Source organism: Lepidochelys kempii, chromosome 2, assembly GCF_965140265.1.
Source record: "Lepidochelys kempii isolate rLepKem1 chromosome 2, rLepKem1.hap2, whole genome shotgun sequence".
Taxonomy (NCBI): domain Eukaryota; kingdom Metazoa; phylum Chordata; order Testudines; family Cheloniidae; genus Lepidochelys; species Lepidochelys kempii.
In genome coordinates, this window is record NC_133257.1 from 222401227 (window position 1) to 222425957 (window position 24731).

The 24731-nt window shown below is 41.8% G+C and overlaps 1 protein-coding gene across 9 annotated transcripts in view; it reads left to right on the plus strand.

The window, feature by feature from the left end:
• Positions 1-3490: 3490 nt before the first annotated feature.
• The window catches only part of SGCE (sarcoglycan epsilon), a 59336-nt gene continuing 38095 nt past the window's right edge, over positions 3491-24731 (plus strand). For 6 of the 9 annotated variants that reach the window (XM_073333908.1, XM_073333912.1, XM_073333915.1 and 3 more), the window contains exons 1-3: positions 3491-3667; positions 18551-18673; positions 24419-24576. In XM_073333908.1, coding sequence (XP_073190009.1) covers positions 3505-3667; positions 18551-18673; positions 24419-24576 — 444 coding nt within the window. In that variant the 5' untranslated portion in view covers positions 3491-3504. Of the gene's footprint in view, positions 3668-11578; positions 11684-18550; positions 18674-24418; positions 24577-24731 lie in introns of all 9 variants that reach the window. The other 3 variants (XM_073333917.1, XM_073333910.1, XM_073333913.1) reach the window with 3 other exon arrangements.

The window sequence follows — 24731 nt, forward strand, 5'->3', positions numbered from 1 at the left end:
CAAGCTTGATTGATTCAACTCAGGATGGGGTCCTTGTATAGTGTCTCAGTGTTGTGGTAAACGTATAGTGAAAACAACAAGTTTATTATCAAAGATTCAAGAGATGAGTAAGGAGAATGTAGCTCTTTTGTTTTCATATAAAACAAAATCATAATGCGATTTTTAGAACTAAACTTAACTGGCTAACCTTCTGTCTAAAGAAGTTTATCTCACTCCATTTGTCCTTTGCAGTGCCTCAGCCAAATCTGGTTGAGATCCAGTTTTCACTAATGTAATTATTGTGTGATTATAGTGTAAAGTGTGATGGGTTCACCCCCAGGGTGCCACCTGAAACTGGGGTACCACTCAGCCCACCTGACCTATCAACCTGGGTTCCCTCTTCACTGTACTGCTGTGACCAGCCTGTCAAGCCCTCTGCCGGGCTCCAGTCTCCACCTTCACTATCACACATTCAGGTAGGGACACACCCAGCTCTGCATGGGAAGGCTTTAGCTAAGGAACTGTCCAGTATTCAAATGCACAAACACACACCCTCTGGAGGGTAAGCCCAAAATTAGATCGTCTTGTGCTGCACAGAGAACAGTACAGCGTAAGCTCATGAAATTCACCCTCTCCCTCAATGTGGAGAGGAATATACACAGCTTTCTGCTCCCAGTTATGATTTCCACACACTGGTTTGTGATAAAACAAACAAATTTATTAACTACAGAAGATAAATTTTAAGTGATTATAAAGGATAGCAAACAGATCAAAGCAGATTACCTAGCAAAAACACAATCTAAGCTTAATATACTAAAGAGATTGGATATGAAGCAACTTCGCACCCTAAATGATGATTTATGCTGGTTGCAGGGATTCTGAAGGAGCCAGCTGCCCTTGCTTGCAGCTTAAAAACCCCAGGTATTCCTTTCACAGGCTAAAAAAACCCCTCTAGTCTGGTCCAACCCTTCTCCCCCAGTCCAGTCCTTGTTCTTCAGGTGTTTCCAAGAGTCTCCTTTGGGCAGGGAGTCAGTGAAGAACCATGATGATGTCACTCCCCTGCCTAAATACCTTTTGCATAGGGCAGAAACCTTTTGTCTCCAAGCTTGGTTCCCATGCTCGATCAGTGGAAAAACACTGGTTTTCCAAAATGAAGTCCAGAACCAGGTGACTTGGTCACATGTCCCTGTAGGGTCAAAGCAGCCATGACTTGGAGGCTGTTTGTAGCCTCCTCAGGAAGGCTCCCTGGTGGGAGATAAACTTCTTCTAAGGCCTATTGTTCTCCATAATGGCCCTTCCCAGCCAGCCAGCCACCTAGACTGATTGCATACTGCCTAGTGGGCATTCCCCAGGTGTAAACACATTTGTAATAGATGCATAGACAATATTCCTAAATTCAGATACCAAAATGATACATGCATACAAATAGGATAATCATATTCGTAAATCATAACTTTTTCAATGATATCTCACATGATCTATCTTGGATAAAATACATCATAGTTATGCCATAATCATTTCATAATATCATCTCTATGAAGAATATGGGGCATACTGTCTCATTAAGTACAGGAGAAAGGGGTGTTTTCCTTGCCTTCTCCTTATATTCCCCAAAACTTATTATCTGGATCTCAGAGTCAGGATTCTCCTCCATGGCTTATTCTCTGATATGCCCCCCTCCCTGTTGATTTCACATTCCCCCCTGCTGACTTCATATGTAAATGACTCCCCACTGTGTCACCTTACAATAAGTGGACCAAGAGAGATAGGTGATAAAAACATGTTTTATCTGGCAGAAGCCTGTTTGTCAACTCTGCCTTCCTACAGGCTTTAGGAACATATTTTCATAGTATCTGTACCTACATTTCATGACATTAATGAGCAGCATGACCCTGGCTTTCCTTTAACACCTCACAAGACAGTCTTTGGTGAACCAGAATGGACACACCAGGATCAGGATATTCTTGTAACCACCTTGCCAGCTGGCACTAAGGGGCTCATGGGTCACAAGAGCACATGCAGGGTTTCTCCTGTACTCACTGCTCGTGCTGGACACCGGAAAATGTGGGTGGGCCGGGATGGGGACACCATACAGACACCATGTGGACAGGTGCTAAAGTCACCCCTCCCTCCATTGAGCTGCCTCTTCCCCTTCAGTTTGTGTTGTTGCTACTTGTAAAGGATTGTTTAAAGTCACTGTGGCTCATTTGTCACAGCAAGCATGGGAAGAGTTAGTTGCTCTGTAGCTGAGCACAGGCATGAGCTGAACTAGGGTTGCCAACTTTGTATTTGAAGAAAACCAAACACCCTTGCCCCGTCCCCTGCCCCACCCCTTCTCCAAGGCCATGCCCCGGCTCACTCCAACCCCACTCCCTCTTCCCCCACTTACTCGCTCATTTTCACCAGACTGGGGCAGGGGTTGGGATGTGACGGGGGTAAGGGCTCCAGCTGAGGGTGTGGGCTCTGGGGTGGGGCCAGGATTGAGGAGTTTGGGGTGTGGAAGGAGGCTCTGGGCTAGGGCAGAGGGTTGGGGTGTGGGAGGGCTCCGTCTGAGGGGTGGGGCCAGGGATGAGGGTTTTGGGGTTGAGGAGAGGGCTTCAGGTCGGGGAAGGTGGTTGGGGCTCCAGCTGCGGGCTCAGGGGTAGGGCCAGTAATGAGGGATTTAGGGTGCGGGTGGGGTGAGGGCTCCAGTTGGGGGTGCGGGCTCTGGGGTGGGGCCAGGGTTTGGGGTGCAGGAGGGGTTTCGGGGTTTCAAGCTCTGGGTGGCACTTGCCTCAAGCAGCTCCCAGGAAGCTTCTGGCTTCTCTCTCTGGCTCCTAAGCGGAGGCGCGCCCGCATGATTCTGGGCACTGCCCGTACCTACCGGCACCGCCGCCTCACTCCCATTGGCCACGGTTCCTGACCAATGGGAGCTGCTGAGCTGGCGCTGGGGGTAGAGTGCAGAGCCCCAATAGCTGTCCCGAGAAACCAGCAGCTTCCCAGGAGCCGTGTGGAGCTTGTCCGGCATCGCCAACCGGACTTTTAACAGCCCAGTCGGCAGTGCTGACCACCGGGCGTTCCGGTCTAAAACCAGACTCCTGGCAACCCTCAGCTGAACCCAGCCGGGTGCCCGAATCCCTCTGCACCCTGCTGCGGTGGCGCGGAGGGGCTGCAGGGCGAGGCAAATCCTGCCCGCTCTGTGCCAGTGCAGCAGTGGATGGAAGGAGTCACTTCAGGGCTCCACCTCAGGGTTAAGTACAGGCCAGAGCCTGCGTGGCCAGGGGCACTTGTGAGACTCCGAAACAGGGCCCTGAGTGACTGGGAGGGGGGGCTCCCCACCAGCTCCTCTGAGGGCGCTTACTGCCCCTCCCCCAATCCCATGAGCGCCCCCACTGAGAAGCCGCCTCAAGCCGCGAGCCCGGCCCGCGCGCCTCAGGGGCGGGCATTGGCTCGCTCCCAGGCCTGAAGGGAGCGCGGCTCCTCCCAGCATGCCCCGCGGCGGCGACCGACCGGCGCTGCTTGGAGACCGTCACTAGGGGCGGGGGGATGCCGCTGGCTGGTGTCAGGCGGCTGCACGGAGCGGGCGGGCGGAGGATGCAGCGGCGGCGGCGGCGGCTGGAGGAGCGAGGAGCCATGCAGCGCTGTACGCCGGGGTCCCGACCGCAGAGCAGGCGGAGCGGGGGCGCCTTCACCACCCTCCTGCTGACAGGTTGGTCGCAACGGCTCCTTCACTGCATCGAACAGGCGCGGCCCCGCTGTCCCCCCTTGAGCCCCTCGCCGGCCGCCCCAAGCCCCGACCCGCCTCGCCGGCCGCCCCTCAAGCCCCGGCAGCGGCCCCCTCGAGCCCGCCTTGTTCCCTGCGGCCCCCCATTCACTGCCTGCAACAAGGACCCCACTGCCTCCAGGGCAGCGACCCCTCGGTACCCCGCAGCAGCAGCAGCGGCTCCCCTTTTAAATCTCCCACCTCCCCTTCAAGTAGCGGCGCCCACAGTCCCCTCCCCGCCAGCAGCTTCGGCCCCTGTAATCCTGCCTGGCCCTAGCAGGCAGCCGCCCCTGCGATCATCAGTTCATTACGGAAAAGAGGAGTCTCTGCAGCAAAGCCGGTCTCAGAGCCTCGGTGTCAGTGCATCGCCCTGTAGGATTGACACAGCCCCAACTGCCCCCTCCCCTAGGCTTGTGCTGACGCTATAAAACAGCAGCCTGACGCTATAAAAATCTACAGCAATGCTAGATGCGATGGCCACCTTCCATGTAACATATTGCTGGCCAGCCCCTCCCCATCCCAACCACTGCACCCGGAGTAACATGCCCATTTTAGGAGTAGTTGTCACTTTGGATATGACTACATGGGAGAGAGGTACCCTCATGCCACAGTAATGAATATGGTATGCATGCCTCCATAGATTAACAGGCTCTAGGTAATCATGTCAAGAACAAGAGATGTGATGCATGAAGAGAATTCAGTGGCACAGTCATTTAAAAGAGAGCCCTGTACTCAATTCTGGTAGCGAGCATAGAGCTAGTTTTATTGACGGCGAGAAAGAGTGTGTTTTTCTGTCGCCTCTCATGACCTCATAGGATTTGCAGACGCTTCTTCGAGCTCTGTTTGAAGCAACATACATGTTCTGCCATTGTGCAAATAATTATATACAAGACAGACTTAAGAATATTATGGTCCCCCCAGTGTCAACCACTCAGAAGTTAGAGCACCAGAATTAAGGTTGTACAGCAACTTTTATTCTGCTCCTTCCTGCATATGTTTGTAACAGTCTTTAATCACATGATCATACTATTTTCAGAGTCCTGTCACAAAAAGTATTGTCTCTTTAAGCAGAGACATTTCATATGAAGGAAAGTGTTAGGCCACCCTACCAAAAAGGTTAAAGGAGTGCAGCCACTCTCATAAACTTTATCATTAGGGTACCAGGATTTTGCAGTGAAAAAAAGTATATAGCTGTTTGGCATGGTGGTTTTATCACATAGTTTCTCTGTCCCTTTGTTGTGATCAAAAGTTTATTTGCATTTAATTCTCTCGAACTACGAAGCAGTGGCATTTGGGATCACATACCTTAACTATGATAAGTACCACATGCATTAAAATATTTAAAAGTATGGGCTCAGTGTGTAGGATATAAGTGGTGTAGTCAATGAAGGGTTAACTTCAGAAGGAATAAATTACATAGAATTAAAACATTAGCATTTGTTTTTAAATCTAGTACTTCTAAAGGTTTTTAGGAGTGGGAATGTGGAAAACTAACCCATTCTAGGCTTTACAGCCTCGCTTTATTCAAAGAGTCTGACAATGTAACCTATGTGAGCAAGGTATAGGACACAGTTGTGGGCAACTATGTGTGGTTTAAAAGACTGCATCATAATAAGATCTGTATCTTAGCATGCAGATGCCATTTATTTACATTATATCAAACTTGTGTAATACTGTATTTATTGGAGTATTAGCTTCATTTACTTGTTTCTTCAACTTTATAAAAAGGGGTGGCCATACTGTGGCTCGTGAGCCACATACAGCTCTGTTACAGTGAAAGTGCAGCTTGTGGCGCCCCCTCGCCGCACCCCCATTCTCCACCTACCAGACTGGTGCAGGGGGAGCTCAGGGCATCTGCCCTGCAGCAGCAGGGTGATGGGGCTAGGAGACTTCTGCTGAGGAAGGAAGGGGTTCTCAGGGCTTCAACCCCACAGGAGGTGCCTGCTGGTGCTTGGAGCTTCAGCAAGAGCAGGGCTGAAGCCCTGAGCCCCAGCAGGCACGCCCAGCTCTCAAACTTCTGAAGGTTATTGTTTGTGGCTTGGAGGATCAGTTAGTTTGGCCACCCCTATTACAAAATATAGCTATAGATGTCATCCTATGCTCTGAGTTCATACACAAGATACAGAACTGCCCATAAGGTAACCATCCCATACCTCTCCCTCTTTAATAGTTTAAAGGATTTTTGCTGAACCTGAAAGATTAATAAATCTGGCCTCTGGTGACCACTACTCTATGGAGTTCAAAACAGAAGACCCTCAGTTATCAAAGAGACTTTGCCTTAGGATTCTCTGCTGATCTCAACTCAGGCAGCATGTCACAGACAGTTTATCCTCAGATAACGAGGGCTTATCTCATTCAGGGTTATATATCTGAAGATATTCACTTAATTCTGAATTCTTATTTGCACATCAATCAGGCTTTTGGAAGCCATTCAACATCCCCTAATACTCTGAAGCATTGTTTTGTTTTTAAATTGCTCTTAACCTGTGCATGCAACATCTACTGATACTAGTTGATGGTCTGCATATTGATTAAGGGCATTGCTTGAAGTGTTGTCTTCTGCAAGTTTGGGTAATTAAGATTTTACTCTCTCCTTTAGTTATAGCTGTTGATCTGCAATAGCACAAGTCCAGGCTCTTTTCCTTTTTGCTTCTTTATGATGTACAAATAACAAAGATTTAAAAAAAGCTTATTTCAGAAATAAAAGGTCTTATTTACCCTGGAAAAATCATGTTGACTTGAAGTTATATCATTTGAGACTAAAAGGTGAAAGGGTATGGGATTTTTAGTTACTGTTTCAAGGAGTTTTTTTTGTTGACATTTAATTCCACTGGGTAATGAACTTTAAGATTCAGAACCCTCGATTTCTTCATTTGAGATATGAGAGTTAACAGTGGCCATCTGTGACCTCTTCCCCCTGCCCTTGGAAGTCCTCCAACAAAGCCAGGGAAGATGAGACTTGACATTCTTGATATTGTGGTAGAACAAGCTTTAAAAATGTTTGTAATTTCAAAGAACTACTAATTCAATAATTGCTGTTAAAACTAGACTGCATTTTGAAATCATGATTTCAGACATGGGGAAGAGAGAGTTTACTAGAGACTGAGATAAAGACCTCTACATTATCCCAAGATTAAGCCTTATAAAAATTTTCAAAGAGAGAAATCAAGTATAAATCAGTCATATTGCCTTTAGACTCAGATTAAGGGAACCTGGCGCCGTAGGCACACATCCCCTTGTGGCTGTTCCCTTGCAACCTTGTCCCCATTCCACAGCCCTGGCATTCCCCAACCCCCTCTACTTGGAGCGGTGGTGCAGGGGCTTCCTCCCCTCTAGTAGAGGCAGGGATAATAATATGGGTTCCTCGGGAACAGCAAGAAGGGTCCCCTCCCCCTTTGGAGAGGTGGTGGCAGAAACATTAGACCCCCAGTATTTACTCCAGAAGCTGGGGCGTATCTGCTTATGAAACTGGGCTAGACCCACTGCACTCTTCTCTTCCTACCACAGAATGATCACTAGAATAATGTTTGCAGGACCACACAAGCAGTGGACCGGGTCTTGGGAATAACACCCACTGAAAAGAATGGAGTAGTTTGCACTTTCAGAGCTACTGTTTCTGGCTATCTGTAGATTCAGACATCACCACAACAATTAGTTCGTTTCCTTTTTTCAGGGTTTTCTTTGCACCATGAGGGCTAGAAATTTAAGTAGGAGTTCGGATTCTTACTTACATGATTTAAGGAGGAGCAGCCCTAAGCAACTAGTGCTCATGCCTTAATCCATCCCATATTGTCCTTCCTGCGGACATAACTCATCATAAAAAGAATTGATTGGTATCTCAAGGTTGTATATTAATCAGATAAGTAGATACAGAAGGGTGAGTCTTTACAATAGTCATCTGGTTGGCTTGACTACAATTATGGAATAAAGATTCTTTTGTTTGGGTGGTGGCATAATTTAGATTGAAAAAATTACAGACTATTTTGGATAGTTGAAAGGTGGATTTACAGTTTCTAATCAAACCGAGAAGTGTCATCATATAATTAAAAGACTCTTTTCCCTCAGATACTTGAAGAAAGCATAGATGTCTAAAACTCCCTAGTTACATTTTCTTGCATTTGTTTTTTATCCGTTAGATTTGTCTTTTTCCCCAGTTTGGATAAGTTTACAAAGTTGCTATTTTAATTCATTCTCATAAGAATAAAAAAAGTAAACTTTGTAGTATAGAAAAATATTAATATTTTAGAAGCATATGCAGAAACTAAAGAGCCAGTACAGATATCCTCCCTGCACCCAATGCCCCTTAAACCAGTTGAATGGTTTCCTCCCATAAAGCATTAGATAAAGGGGATAGTGACTAGGATTGGAGAAAACCTCCTCTTAGCAACCTCAATTTTACCTGGGAGCCCCTGAAGCAAAAGATAATTTAAGGTTATCATAAATTTTCAGTTTGTTTATTTTTACAGTTGACAATATTTACTGTATTATAGCCAGTTACTTGTGCTTGTGTGTGGTTTTTCACATCGCACCAGAGGAGAGGAAACACACATTTTCAGAAGTAGTAAAATGTGAGCATAAAAATCACATGTCATGGTAGAGGAGGTAGGCCAGATGTAGTATGTGAAAGTGGCTAACTTTTTTAAAAATTAGGGAGACTTCAAGTTGATAGTGAACATTTAAAGGCTATTAGTATGTTGTAATTAAACTTCAGAAATTCTTATTTGCTTTTATCATGGGGTAGGCTCTCTCTTTCTGGTAGTAAAAAGTTACAAAATAAATAAACTCTTAAATTCTCTCTTTTCCAGGGTATAATCAAAGTCCAAATAAATAGCCTTACCTTTGTAAGATATAAACCAACTCCAAAAAATAACATCCTCTCCTTTGGGGAGAATAACTATCTTAAAAACACAGCTTTTAGTTCTTTCCTTCTAATCTGGCCATGTCTTGTGTCTTCCTTCAATTATACATAGCAGCTGTGCCAGGTAAGTGCATGAGGTCCAGCTGCATGTACTCTTCAGCCACTTAACCATTTCCTGTTTGACTCCACAACCCAGCAGAGTTATCATGGACACAATATTGATATGCAGAATGTAAATATAAATTGTTCTGAAATTAATGTAATTATAATATTTTTATGTAATATCAAGCGAGGTATTTGAAGTACCAGTGAGGGTTGGATAGTATATATACCGTGCCCCACTTGAGGATTTAACAATTTTAAGGTGGTATGATTTATTTTAATAATAAAATTAAATGCTCAGGAAAAGTCTGGAGGTACTGTCTTTGAAATGATGTGTTCCATGTTTATTTAGCCATTAGCTTCTTTACTGAGACTTATCAAATGTGTAATGATGATTCTGTGAATTGAATATCCACATACAAGAAACTGAAATTAATGAAACTACTTCTTATTGGCCACTGAACAGCTTTGCAATTCTGTCAATTTTTGGTCATCACCAGCTTGGCTGGACTTGAACAAATGATGTAGATGTGAAATGCTTTTATCTTATTTCGAAGTCCTCAGAGACATCCAGTTTCCTTATAATTAAATAAGGGGAGTGAGAGTTAGTGGAGTAAGTGTGTCAAGATGAGAATAACAACAATTTTAAAAAATACACTAATTATGCAGACATTTCTTGACATTGATTGCTTCTGTTGACTTTACTGTGTTTTTATTTAGTCCTTTAAACCCGTTACCATCTTCCAAACCTGAAAATTCTTTGTTTGTTTCTAGTCTAAGAGCTGCTGTAATATAGATCAGCTGGTGATAGTGCCAAGAGGCCATCACCATCTGGGGATTGTTGTCACACAGCCTGCCCTGGCCATACCCTCACCCCTCCCCACCTCTGGATTCCAGAGTGTATGATGGGCAGGAGCCAGTTACATTGGTTTTTATCAGTGTGGGATTAGGGGTTTGTGGGGCCCTGGGCCAGAGCAAGTGGGAGCCCCTCCCCCCCCCTTCTGACTGCAGTTGCACTCCTCCCTGGCACTCCTGCCAGGGAAATGGGGTCAGGGCACGGGGGCTTGTCCTGCCCCGCCTGCCTGGCACTCCTTCCCCCACACCCTGACCCTGCTCCCCAGCAGGAGCAACATGTGGGCGGACGGAGTGGGGCAAGTCCCTGTGCCCCAATCCCACTCCCTGACAGGAGCACCAGGTGGACAGAGCTAGGCAAGCTCCCGCGCCCTGATCCCACTCCCTGGCAGGAGCGCTGGGCAGAGCGGGTCGGGGCATAGGGGTGCCCAACTGGCCGGGGCCCTTGAGCACAGGCCCTATTGGCCCAGTGGCTAATCTGTGGCTGGTTTTTATACCTGCATGGAAGATCTGACCAGTTTCTTTTCCCTTTTCACTATTAGTAAGTATTAGCTAAGACATTTTAAAACCCTAGTGTAGCCAGCACAAGTAGAATTTAAATGTTAGCACGTTTTTATCCTAGTGTGGCCCACCTTTCCCTCCCATCCTGGACTTTATTCTGGTTCTTCAGTGATGGGGCTAGAATTTACCATTCCCTTCTCCCCTTGTCCCATCCACCCTGCTGCTGCTTTCCATTGAGCTCCTGCAGAGAAGGGAGAAAAAGTCATGTTCCAGAAGAGGTTTTAAATAAATAAAGGGGGATTTAATGTGTGGGGTTTGGCCCCCTAGCCCATTTACAATCAGTCATCCCTACTCTCACCTTTGGGTCCCAGGCAAGAAGCTACAGCTTGACATTACCTTTAAAAATCAGACAAAAACAGTTTAACTTCATTTCAGAAGATTAATGCTTCTCCTTACCCCCAAACTGAATACATGCAAGGTTGTTGATTGTAACCTACCCATTTCCCATCACATGATGTCCTTCAACTTCTTTAAGACATCCTTTTGTTAGTAAGTTAATGGGCTGGTTTTTAAAAAAATATCAGTGGTAAACATAACGTTGATTTTGCTAGCATTCTGAACTAAATGACCTTTCTGGTAGAAATTACATTGATTTTAAGATAAGTGTTTCATACATTTCGAACAACAACAAACATTCCAATAGTAATATATTGTGGTAAACTCTAAATCACACAGACATTTATATTAACTGTCACAGTAAACACTTTGAAATATAGCCTTTATATTTAATTTTTTTGCTTACTTGCATAAACATAATCCTCTATTGAACAATGTATTTGAATTTGTTTTATATTTGTTTTTAAATTCTCATATTATACGTGGCGCATTATTACACTGGATGTGATGTGGCGCACACTTAGTCCCATAATGATTCACTTGGTCTTTGGGGGAAATCTAAATTACTTTGTCTTCAGCAAACTGTTAGCCAATTAATAGTGAGTGTTAGCGTGAACTGGGGGTGACTTGTTCAACCTCTTATACCTTGTCTGCATTGCAGTTTACTGGTATACCTATACCAGTACATTATATTGTCAAAGCACTCGTAGTTCAGATGCAGTTTGTACTGGCAAAGTTTCACCTTTACCAGTATAGTTTTTTCTACACCCCCATTTCCAGAGCGAAACAAACTATGCTGCTAAAAGTACAGTTTTACAGTATAACTGCATTTGCACTATGCGCTTTTGCTGGTATTGCTGTGTTGGTCATAGATCACATACCATCACACTGTGTCTGACATAGGTAGGCTGGCAGAAGTGTAGACCTGGCCTTATTTGGAGATAGCATGCCAAAATGATGACTGCCAGAGGGATATACAAGCCAGCATCATCTATTTTGTTTATTTCTGTTTCTACACTCTGAAGAAAAGTTGAAAACAAAAGCTGTCTTTAAAAGAATCTGATCCCAGCTAATGGCATTTGATCTGTGGGAGTCTGTTAATCTGACATTAATTCTTTTTTTATTTGCATTTATTTTATTTTGAAAAGCTTTTTTGTTAAGCTCTGCTGAAGGGATAAATGGAACAATTAACTGGAAGACTAAGCAACCCAACAGTTATATTATCAGCAGAATAAGGGCTGCTGAAAAGAATGGTGAGTTTAGGTTGTAAATTTAAATCCCATTGTGGGTTCAGTCAACATCCTCTTTCAATATTACCTTTGCTTTTTCAGTGTATGTTTATTAATAAAATGACATCTCAAGGTAAGTAATTTTGAAAAACAATCTTATAGTTCTTTAATTTTCTAAACCGTCAGGAATCTGTATGTCTTTATGTTTAGTTTCCCTCGGGTTTTTTTTGTTGCCTATGGCTTTGCTTAAAATAATGGCTGTGTGTATAACCTAATATTGCATATTTTCTTGTCACTGCTGGTTGCTTAAAAACATCTTTGCAGTGTGCTTAATGCAATAACTTGTTATAACTCTTAAAATAATTCATTCCATGTTTATATGTAGGAAAAACACAATTTTTATTACTTATTTGTAGGAATACACATAGAATATTGTAGCTGAATTTTACTGAGACCAACAGTTATCTGAGAAAATGCCAGTAACTTTTCATGGATCATCTAGCTAGCTAAAGGATCTGGATCTCCCTAGAGCTCTAGCTATGGCCAGGATCACTCTTACCCAGGGAATCTGGAAAAGGAGCTCTGGAGGAAGAAACTTCTATATGGATTCTCTTCTGGAGATCCCCCACATTCGCTATTGGGAAGAATGGGTTTCCCCCCTCACATGCAGAATAGGCTGCAGACCTGTCACCAAACCTGGTTGATCCTCTGAAATCCATGGGAGAGCAGGGTCATCCACACTGAGATCCTGGTCCTCTCTGCTAGCTCTGGCCTCTGACAGCTCTCAGCCTCTAGGCTCTCTGACAATGCGGTTCCAGTGGGGTGATTTCCTGGCTATGCCTGTCCCTAGGATCTGTGGAGAAGGTGAAAGAACACTACTCAGAAGTGGTAATACAGTCTGAGGCAGTGTTATTTTCCCAGGGGAATCCTTACAGGGCCACAGAAAGACAATTTATGTTCCCTCTCCCCTCTGTTCACAGCCTGTCTACTTATCCCCCAGACCTGTGCAGCTTCCCTTCCCAGCATGTACATCCCAGGATTCACAGAAAGGCCTTCATGAAGTCAGGGGGGAAAGGAGGAGCAAAAACAGTGCAGTGAAGGTCGATGATGCCCCCTACATGCCTTGAGAGCACCTAAACTGGGACCATATATCATGTATGACCATTAGTAAAGAAATTAAATATCCTTTGGTAGCAGGCACAGAATGCTTCCACAGTAGCCCAAAACTTTCCCCTTCCATGAGGTGGACTCACACAAAAACAGAATATTTGACAATCTGGCTCATGGAAATGGCACTGGGAGTTAGTAAGAATGTTCAGTTACATCTTCTGCCAAGTTAGGACAGTTGCACATTTTTCTCCATAATCAGTCAGTCGTAGAAGATTGTTAAAAGGCTGCACAACCTGAAGATAACAGACTATCCATAAATGAGATATTTTTTTGTCAGCTGGAGAGGAAGAGCAAGTGGCATACTGGACCGAAGATTCACCTTCCACTTCCTTTCTCATTTTGAAGAAACATCAGGGGGAGGGAGAGGAAAGGCTGTGAAGGAGAACTTTCCAAATACCAGTCTCCAGAGTTGTGTTATTACAATTCATATGTGGTTATAAGATAAATATCTGTAAGGTCAAAATTCATCCTGTACAATGAATAGAATATATCATTCAAAGTGCACTGAATTATACATAAGTAAGAAAGATGGTTTAGTGGATTAGGTTCTGAACTAGGACTTGGGAGACCTAGTGGAAACAATTCCCAGCTCAGCAACAGGCTTTCAGAGTGGCATGTTAATCAATATATAAGATTGTCAGCCCTCCAGGGTTGTCCTGGAGTCTCCAGGATTAAAAGATGAATCTACAGTGCAAGATTATGTCATGTGATGAAACCTCCAGGAATATGTCCAACCAAAATTGGCAACCCCATCAATGTGCCTTGTGCCTCTGTTGTCCGTCTCTAAAATGGAGATATTTCTGTACCTCACATGAGTGCTATGAGGATAAAATCCATTAATGAGTACAAAGCTTAAATACTATGGTAATGAGGGCATAAGTAAGTAGATAGATAACATGTTAAGATACTAGGGACCAATTAGTGGAACTGGGATAGGAAAATTTAGGGGGTTTATTTTCTCAAAATATTTTAGTTTGCCCTTTAAAGGCAGGGGATTATTGATTAAAACAGAAGGGGAAATGGGATTAATGTGTCTTTTATGGATGCATGTGCTCAATTACATTAGCATTAATTAAGCTAATATATACCCAGAGGGTAGAACTCTACCTTTCAAGGCTCCATCTAGATTAGGAAAATAGAACTGTTTTTTTAACTGTTTTTTAAAAGATGTTTGCTAACACAGTTTAAACACTGTTTTAAACAGGACTTCAACCTTATGGAGAAATAGCGACTACTGCTTAAATGTGTCAGTTGGTTTTGGTTAACCCAAGACTCCCCCTGGTAACAGCATTAATAATAAAAATGATTATATTAAAATAATTACAATAATACTATAAACTAACTCACAGGGTTATTGTCAGGGTTAACTAATGTCTGTAACGTGCTTTGTAAATTTAAAGCATTGTAACACTGGTAGGCAACTTTTTAAAATAGGACTTTATACTAGGTGCTAATTAGTGTTAAAAACATTAATCCAAACATATCAGTGAACATTTTAAAACACCACTATTTTTTTCAGTAAAGAGAAACCCTATATTCCATTCCAGCTGTGGGCCAAATTCTAAAGCTGCTTTTAGCATGTTCAATTTAGTAAGGTCATTTTTAGGATTAATTTGTTCCTCTGAAGCTTATTTTTAACTGTCCACCAACTTCATCTTTTTACATCTGCAGAAAGTCCTCAATGGTACACACTTACCTCAACAACAGAATATGTTCCATTATCAGGAGCACCCATTATAGTGTATGTGGCAATATCCAGTAAACTGCCTATTTAAGACATGTCAGAGAAATAATTTTTCTGCAGAAATTCCCCACTGTAGTCTCTCTTATTAATTCTTCTGTAAGTATTCTTTATGGAGAAAGTTTACCTTACCTTTTCATTAATTCTCCTTTTTGAAACTGATCTTTGCTGTAGTATTAAAGTCTCAAGGTATAAAGCAAAGCATCTGGAACAGAAAAATAAATTTTTCTTTAGGTTTCATCAAGTCATCATATTTTTCTCGCCTTTTCTGTTCTGTAAATAATCTTATTAATGTTAAAAATTGCTTTTTCAGATTTTCTTGATAGATACAATTTCCTATATAATTCTATTTCCTTGATCTATTTATAGTTTATTTACAAAAGGAAGTGCAAGACTTTATTGGGTCACTAAGGCAAGATGGTGGGTGTACTTACCAACTTTGATTATATGCAGCAAATTGCAGCAAATTGTTCTAGGTTAGTTTAGTTAAATGAAATCTGCTTTAAATATATTAACAATAACTGATTTATTAATACAGATTTTTTTCATAAAATGTATTTATATTTCAAGATCTTTTGAATTTATTCTTATTGATAAAATTATTATAAGATGTGGCAGTTTAGTTTAATTTAATAAAAGCAAAATTTACTCTGGGCAAAGGCAACTGGGATAACCAGGATTAATATATAAATACAATTAGAAAAAGATTGATTTCTGGAGCTCAGTAATATATGTGGCAATTGAAGGTAATAGTCTTAGAAAACCAGCTCTTAATATCTGGTGCAAGGAATAGAATGTTTGTTACTAACTGTTGTTCAGCAATGTTTTTTGGGCAAACATCATGCAATAAGTTTGGCCTAAAGAAAAACTGAAAAAAGAAATCTTGACACAACTGGGTGTTATCAGCAATAAAGGCTTGATCCTGGCAGTGGGTTAAGAGGTAGTGCTACCATGTGGTTGGGGATCCACAACAGTACTGAGCACACTGTGGTGATTCTGCCAGTGCAGATCCCCAGTTTTGCCCAGTGCAGAGAGTTAAGCGCATATGGCCACCATGTAATAGAGATGGTCTACACACACCAAGTGCTGAGAGGGCAGAAGGGGCATGGTGATGGATGGAGTTGTGGCGTGGTGCCACACCCTGTGAAAATGGGTGATCTAGGTGGCAACAAGGGAGTTCAGAAGTGGGCCCCACACCAAACTTTCCTGTGCCTATTAGCTGCAAGCATAGGGGCCTTCTTCACAGACAGGGAATTATAGAGACCCAGCAGCTTCACCACGGGCACCATGGCCCCAAACACATGTAGCTCTGTTGGAGAAGGAGCATGTCTGAAGGCTGGCCAGCCTGTGGTGGCTCCACTTCAGCTAGCTGGAGGACATGGATTCCCCTTTGCTTATATTGTACTGTTCTTTAATATAGTGAATTTATTTTAGAAAGCTAGAGAGGCTATTTATGATAGTAAATATAACTCACTTTTAACACACAGTAATACAGTAAATATTGAGGCATATGGCATTGAGCCTGTCTTTATATATTTATAATGGGAATGAACACACAGTTTGGAAGATGCCAAAGAACAGAGTTATTAAATCAAAGATAGCAAACTGGAAACACCAAATTTCAAGCACATCTTGTTTAGCTAATGCTTAAAAGAAAAAGGTTCACTAAAATTTGTTTCAAAAGACCATGCATCTTGAAATTAAATATTACATTAGCAGATCTGCTATTTTTACACGCTCTTCCATAGCACCTATCAGAAAGGTATATTGATACTCATTATCAAATAAACTCTATGCTTGGGGGAGTCTACAGTCTTTGGGGGCAGACCCTCCGCTGGCTACATTCTGTTCAGTGTAGTTATGACAATTTATGAGCTGAGGATTGCCTCTTCATATTTAAAGTGGAGTTTATTTTAATTTTGGTGAAGATGGCATTACATCCTAATGAATCCCAAATTATCAATGAGATAATTAGAAAAAAGTCTTCTAGTATCTGACACTTTTCTTTATCCTTTTTGTGAATGCACTTAATGAGAAATAACTTAAGTCTAGGATGACTATAGAAGATGAAATAATAATTTAAAAAATTGAGAAAAATCTTCAGCATACTATGCATTTAATAATTTATGACATCAGTCTAGGAGTTGCAGATACTCTGTCCAACCCACTCACCATATTTTGCAGCCTGGCTCATGGGAATGACAACTGGGGACTCAATGAGCAAGTTCATTTTCATCCCCTGATAGCTTAGGACGAATGCACATTCTTCTCCAGATTCAGGCAGTTGTAGAAGGTTTTTTGGTGATTTATAATTTTGCCAGCCCATCTTAATGCCATGAAATGCTGCTTAACATGATGTTTTTCAAAGCTTACCCCTGAAAAGGGCACTGAGCGGGTCTCATTTTGATTGCCATCAAAGCTGTTTTTCACGAGAACAAGTTGTTAGTTCTCTAAAAGAAGGGCTCCCACAATTGTAAATCCAGCAACTGAACAATTTGAGTAAAACATGGAAGGATCCAGATGTGCACAATGTGAATTTGTGAGAATTACATATCATCCCCATCCAACACTATTTTTTTGTTGTGTGTGCAATCAGATTTTCCCAGTGTACACATTAAAAGCAGTTGTTTCTAAAAGAGTTCAAGTTTATAATTTAAATAGAGAAATAAAAATGGATTGGAATTTTATCTGAGTCCCTTTTTATGTTTGTTGTGAATGATCCTGGTATGTAAAAACTCGTAAAATTCTAGTTTGACAGAATGTGAATCTTCTTCACTTATGGGAAGATGAGGTGTCACACCAATGTATTATGTTATTGTTTAGATTAGTGCCATATATAAAACTAAGCAATTTTATATCCCATATATAGGGCTTGATTTTAAAATTAGGCTCCCATTTTGAATCTGCAAATCGCGGCAAATAAAAATGATGGTATGTCTATTTTTATCTGAATACCTGGTTTGCTGTACCTGCACAATTGTAGGTGAAAAATGGGAGGCTGGATGGAGACTCCTTTAAAATTTAGCTTCTGAAGTTTCCCTTAAGCAACAGAAAGAAATTAAAATTCACATTATGTCTGATATGTCAAATATAACTGTATATAAATAGTTCATATACACTTTTGATAGTAATATGTATTTTTAGAACATGAGATGTAATCAGAAGAGAAAAGCACTCAATTTTTGTAGTAAATACTAAATATTTTAAAAAATGCCACTGAGGAATTATGACATTTTTATTTTACCCTTGGTGTGTGCTGTGATTAATATAATTCATTCTACCCTCAGTTTGTGCACAGAACTACCATAGATGTCCATGGGAATCTTGCATGCAGAACAGGAAGAATATTACCCTATGTTCTGAGGCTATTGATAGTGTACAAATACAGAATAACAAAGAACAAGGAAAAATTACAATAAGGTATAATAATGAAGTTCTTGCTTGCACAGCCTTCATCAAGATGTATTTGACTAAATAGTCATATTTAATTACTTTAAAAACAAGTTATTAAGCCAGTATAGTCTACTTTGTTCCTTCTGTTCCTTATTTTTATTGTTAAAAATATGGGGGAAATTTGATTATACACTCATGTGTGTTTTTATTGATATATGGAATGTCACAAATAAACAAGTTTCCAAAAATACTCATTGGCTTCTTCATTATCCATCATTATTGTCATTTTAAAAGTAATTGTCATTTTAAAAGTAGGTGATTAGCATTTGAAATATCAAAAACTGTCTAATTTTGTTTACTGGAATCTTGGACAGGACTTGGAGGATACATAATGGGCAAAGAGAGGATTTGTTTTGCATTGTATTCTTAAACCCACACAACCTTTTAAAAACTTATTAACAGGTATCTAATGCTTGTTGCTTTCCTTTCCCTAGAAATGAAAATTTCCATAGTAATGCATGCTGTATTGTCTAGAGCATGTCTCACTTTTTACTTTTCTGTCTCTTATCTTTCCTTCTGCTTTTCAGTGTACACGATTCTCTCTAAGGTGCACTCTGATCGGAATGTATACCCTTCTGCTGGAGTTCTTTTTGTTCATGTTTTGGAGAGAGAATACTTTAAGGGGGAGTTTCCTCCTTATCCAAAGCCTGGTATGGGATGCTTAGATCTTCCATGTTATAGAAAAAGATCATTTTTACTTTTAAATTCAAGATCTCAAATGTATCTAGAATACTTTGTGGTACAGTATTGAACATAAATCACTGCAACACTTTTAACTTTGGCTGACTCTTCTATACTGGTAAAGTAAGTGGATAATTTCAAGTGGTTTTAAATCTTAAGGCTTATGAACTACAGGTATGCATTGCTGTGCATCTTGAGAAGCCCAGTTATGGACTTTGAAATGTTCAGTAATGCATGTTATGAATCTAAGATTATAATCTGGCACTTTTCTGAGCTAACCCATTAAATCTGTAGTTGTACAAGCTTAATTTTAATTTTAAAAAGATTGAGTCGTGGTGTTTTTTGTAAAAAATGCCCCATTTGAGATTGTATCAGTTTCTTACAAAATAAATAATGATATTAACAATTTGTGTCAAAAAGCATCTTATACATTTTATAAAATAACTTTAAATACACAAGGAACATTTAAAATAAAAAAATTAAATGTCTTTAGCATAGAGCAGTGATGATTATTTTATTTCAAAGAAAATGAAAGCTCCCTTGGTTTCAATCCTATTTTGTTTCTACATGCAGTAACTTTTTTAAATTGTAAAGCAGTCTTTTGTCATAGAAAGGGCTATATTTTCATAAGTATAGTATTTTGACTTACATCCATGAAGTAAAACTAAACAAAGATCATTAGCAAGATAGAAAAGATGTTTTTGAGATGAACTCAACCCTTATATGAAGATAAAGTACATTTCTCCCCACTTTGCTTATAAATTATTTAGCCTTCTAGAAGCAGGTAAAATTGAGATGTTCTACTTCATTGACAATCTTTTTAATTTTGATTTTGGAAGATGGCACCTTGAAACCACATTGGGTTAAAAATAGCATTTGTTTGAATCTCATATGTTTAAAATATTCTCAAGAGAAAAAATGACTTAATTTATTTGTATTTTCATTAATCTTCTTCTCTAAAGGTGGATGTCTTGACAGACCCTTACTCTTGAGTTTATGCTCCATGTGTGTGACTGCTGGAGCTACACAGTTTTACTGCCAGCCAATAATAGGGCGAAATGTGCCTATCTCAGGCCCAATTTGTCCCCTCCTGAGATAACAACTTTGGGATGTAAATGGAAGGAATTTGAAAGTCCTTTCCTAATTGCAGATTGTCTCTAGAACATTGCTACCTAAATTCCATGTCTGAGGCATGTTACACAGATGCAGTGTGAATCTCTGACTTGTACAGTTGTGACCTCATGATCCATTGAAATTGCCCCACCTGTAGGCATCATGAATACCACATTGATCATCAAGGCTCAACATTTGCAATATAGTCCTTGTTTAAAACTTGTGTATGACAAATCTGTTCTGCCAGATCCTTAGCATCATAGAACCTTTCCTGGAAAAGGACTTTGAAACAAGCCACATCTCAGACTGTTGATGTATTAAAATTGACTTTGAGGAACAAACTGTGAAATGGGGTAATTTATGATGAACCCTAGCGACTGTAGCACCCTGGTGAGATAATTCCCAGAGAAGTGATGTTGGGAGGGCTTTCTGTGTTGCATGGTAACATGTTTGACTGATGTCTTAGCATATTGCTGCAGTATCGTGGTTGATTCTCAGTTTCCCCTGACACCCCGAGGTTTCATTGATTTTTGAAATTGGTTTGTGTTTAACTCTCCAAGTAAAATGAAGACCATCCATCATCTGGGTTATGAAAGTCCAAATCATACACTTTCTTTGTCCAGTCTCCCACTGTTGCTTCCTGGGTCTCTCTTCTTGAGAGTCTGCACAATCTTTTTCTGATGTTTCTCATTCTAGGTTACAGGTTCTCTTCCTGAAGTGTGTGCAAACTCTCATTCTGTTCATACAGCAAAGTGAATGGGAAGTTCTTCCTGCCTTCTACTGGCAGCTGTACACTTGGGATGAAAAGGAAACAAGTGCGTGGTTCAACCCTCCCCACCCCCCAACCCATGTTTCCTTCTCTGAGGCCTCTTCCTTCACTTGCTTCCACTTGTTCGTTGCCCTTCCCAACATCACCTAATAAAACAGTCTTAAATATCAAGCTTCCTCTTCTGGCACTTCTTCTCCAGCCATCCAGTTCTCTACATGGTACTTTTGATGGCCACAGCCCAGGGTACTTAGAATCATAGAATCATAGAATATCAGGGTTGGAAGGGACCTCAGGAGGTCATCTAGTCCAACCCCCTGCTCAAAAGCAGGACCCATACTCAATTAAATCATCCCAGCCAGGGCTTTGTCAAGCCTGACCTTAAAAACTTCTAAGGAAGGAGATTCTACCACCTCCCTAGGCAACACATTCCAGTGTTTCACCACCCTCCTAGTGAAAAAGTTTTTCCTAATATCCAACCTGAACCTCCCCCACTGCAACTTGAGACCATTACTCCTTGTCCTGTCCTCTTCCACCACTGAGAATAGTCTAGAACCATCCTCTCTGGAACTACCTCTCAGGTAGTTGAAGGCAGCTATCAAATCCCCCCTCATTCTTCTCTTCTGCAGACTAAACAATCCCAGTTCCCTCAGCCTCTCCTCATAAGTCATGTGTTCCAGACCCCTAATCATTTTTGTTGCCCTTCGCTGGACTCTGTCCAAATTATCCACATCCTTCTTGTAGTGTGGGGCCCAAAACTGGACACAGTACTCCAGATGAGGCCTCACCAATGTCAAATAGAGGGGGATGATCACGTCCCTCGATCTGCTCGCTATGCCCCTACTTATACATCCCAAAATGCCATTGGCCTTCTTGGCAACAAGGGCACACTGCTGGCTCATATCCAGCTTCTCGTCCACTGTCACCCCTAGGTCCTTTTCCGCAGAACTGCTGCCTAGCCATTCGGTCCCTAGTCTGTAGCTGTGCATTGGGTTCTTCCGTCCCAAGTGCAGGACCCTGCACTTATCCTTATTGAACCTCATCAGATTTCTTTTGGCCCAATCCTCCAATTTGTCTAGATCCCTCTGTATCCTATCCCTGCCCTCCAGCGTATCTACCACTCCTCCCAGTTTAGTATCATCTGCAAATTTGCTGAGAGTGCAATCCATACCATCCTCCAGATCATTTATGAAGATATTGAACAAAACCGGCCCCAGGACCGACCCCTGGGGCACTCCACTTGACACCGGCTGCCAACTAGACATGGAGCCATTGATCACTACCCGTTGAGCCCGACAATCTAGCCAGCTTTCTATCCACCTTATAGTCCATTCATCCAGCCCATACTTCCTTAACTTGCTGACAAGAATACTGTGGGAGACCGTGTAAAAAGCTTTGCTAAATTCAAGATACAATACATCCACTGCTTTCCCTTCATCCACAGAACCAGTAATCTCATCATAGAAGGCGATTAGATTAGTCAGGCATGACCTTCCCTTGGTGAATCCATGCTGACTGTTCCTGATCACTTTCCTCTCATGTAAGTGCTTCAGGATTGATTCTTTGAGGACCTGCTCCATGATTTTTCCAGGGACTGAAGTGAGGCTGACTGGCCTGTAGTTCCCAGGATCCTCCTCCTTCCCTTTTTTAAAGATTGGCACTACATTAGCCTTTTTCCAGTCATCTGGGACTTCCCCCGTTCGCCACGAGTTTTCAAAGATAATGGCCAATGGCTCTGCAATCACAGCCACCAGTTCCTTTAGTACTCTCAGATGCAACTCATCCGGCCCCATGGACTTGTGCATGTCCAGTTTTTCTAAATAGTCCCTAACCACCTCTTTCTCCACAGAGGGCTGGCCATCTATTCCCCATGTTGTGATGCCCAGCACAGCAGTCTGGGAGCTGACCTTGTTCGTGAAGACAGAGGCAAAAAAATCATTGAGTACATTAGCTTTTTCCACATCCTCCGTCACTAGGTTGCCTCCCTCATTCATTAAGGGGCCCACACTTTCCTTGGCTTTCTTCTTGTTGCCAACATACCTGAAGAAACCCTTCTTGTTACTCTTAACATCTCTCGCTAGCTGCAGCTCCAGGTGCGATTTGGCCCTCCTAATTTCATTCCTACATGCCCGAGCAATATTTTTATACTCTTCCCTGGTCATATGTCCAACCTTCCACTTCTTGTAAGCTTCTTTTTTATGCTTAAGATCCGCTAGGATTTCACCGTTAAGCCAAGCTGGTCGCCTGCCATATTTACTATTCTTTTGACACATCGGGATGGTTTGTCCCTGTAACCTCAACAGGGATTCCTTGAAATACAGCCAGCTCTCCTGGACTCCTTTCCCCTTCATGTTAGTCCCCCAGGGGATCCTACCCATCCGTTCCCTGAGGGAGTCGAAGTCTGCTTTCCTGAAGTCCAGGGTCCGTATCCTGCTGCTTACCTTTCTTCCCTGTGTCAGGATCCTGAACTCGACCAATTCATGGTCACTGCCTCCCAGATTCCCATCCACTTTTGCTTCCCCTACTAATTCTTCCCTGTTTGTGAGCAGCAGGTCAAGAAAAGCTCCCCCTCTAGTTGGCTCCTCTAGCACTTGCACCAGGAAATTGTCCCCTACGCTTTCCAAAAACTTCCTGGATTGTCTATGCACCGCTGTACTGCTCTCCCAGCAGATATCAGGAAAATTAAAGTCACCCATGAGAACCAGGGCATGCGATCTAGTAGCTTCTGCGAGCTGCCGGAAGAAAGCCTCATCCACCTCATCCCCGTGGTCCGGTGGTCAATAGCAGACTCCCACCACTACATCACTCCTGTTGCTCCTTCCTGTTGTTACTTCCAAGATACTTACTGTCCACAGCTCCTACTCATTATCTGCATCCTCCTGCTGTGAGAAAAAAGAGCTGCTTATTTACCTTATTCCCAGAATACCTTGTCTGGAGTCTCAAACTTTCATCACTTTAGGAACTACAGATCACAACATTCCTGGGGTCTGTGCTGAAATCAGGAGCAGAACAGTGTTCAATGAGGAGCTTACCCTTAAAAGGCCAGCACACCATATTTAAGTGTTATTTTACTGGTTAAAAATTGTCTCAGAGAAATCTTGTTGTACTCCTGTCTTTTAGGCTATCACAAATTTCTTAAAATAAAATCCTTTTCCTTTTCTGTCCTGTGGCACAAGCTTGTTGGCAATGTTTGCCTCTTTCCAATCTTCTGAAATGGGTACATTTGAAAGAGTTTCTCTAAAGCAAATCTGTTGCCCAGTTGTCAGTGTTGAGGACCTGTGTCTTGACATGACCACACATGGTAAGGTGAGGAAAAAAACAGAGTCTCCCTCTGACACTAAGGTCCTCAGAGGTAGACATTGTCTCTAGAGCCTTTAAAAAAATTAAAGGTTTTTGTTGCTTGGAAATACTGGGCTTTTGCTTCTGTTGGTAGGGAGGCTGGATGATTTGGTGTTCTGGGAAACCCAAGCTCCTATGAAGCCAGGACCTAGCAATTGATGGGTGGAAGCTGAAGGGGTCATTAGGGCTCTAAGACAGTACAAGCACACTGTACTCTGCTCTTGGCCATACATTTCAAATATGGGATTCCTGCCAATTACACATGCTGAAGCATGGACACAGGAGTGTGGCTCTCTCAAACTGCACTTTTATACTGATAATAAGAAATTAAAATTTTATTATTTCCCTATGGAACTGCAATGATGTGTTACAAAACATTATAGTAATTGTGTTTATATGACAAAACTGAACTCAAAATTATTTAATGGAAACTTCAAAAACAAATTGCATAAACTTCATTTTTTGAAAACATTCTAATATTGTGTATCTTATATAGGTGAGATAAGTAATGATCCTATAACATTTAACACCAACTTAATGGGTTACCCTGACAGACCTGGATGGCTACGCTACATTCAGAGGACACCATACAGTGATGGAGTATTGTATGGATCACCAACTATAGAAAATGTGGGCAAACCAACCATCATTGAGGTACTTCCTTTAAAAGCATTAGAAGGTTTTATTTCATTTTTAAATCTTTATCCCTTAATATAAAATAGTGTGCAAAATAACTTCATAAACAATTAAATGAAGAACATCTAAATATTTAACTTTGCACTTTTCTTTCCCTTCAGTGCAAACAAATA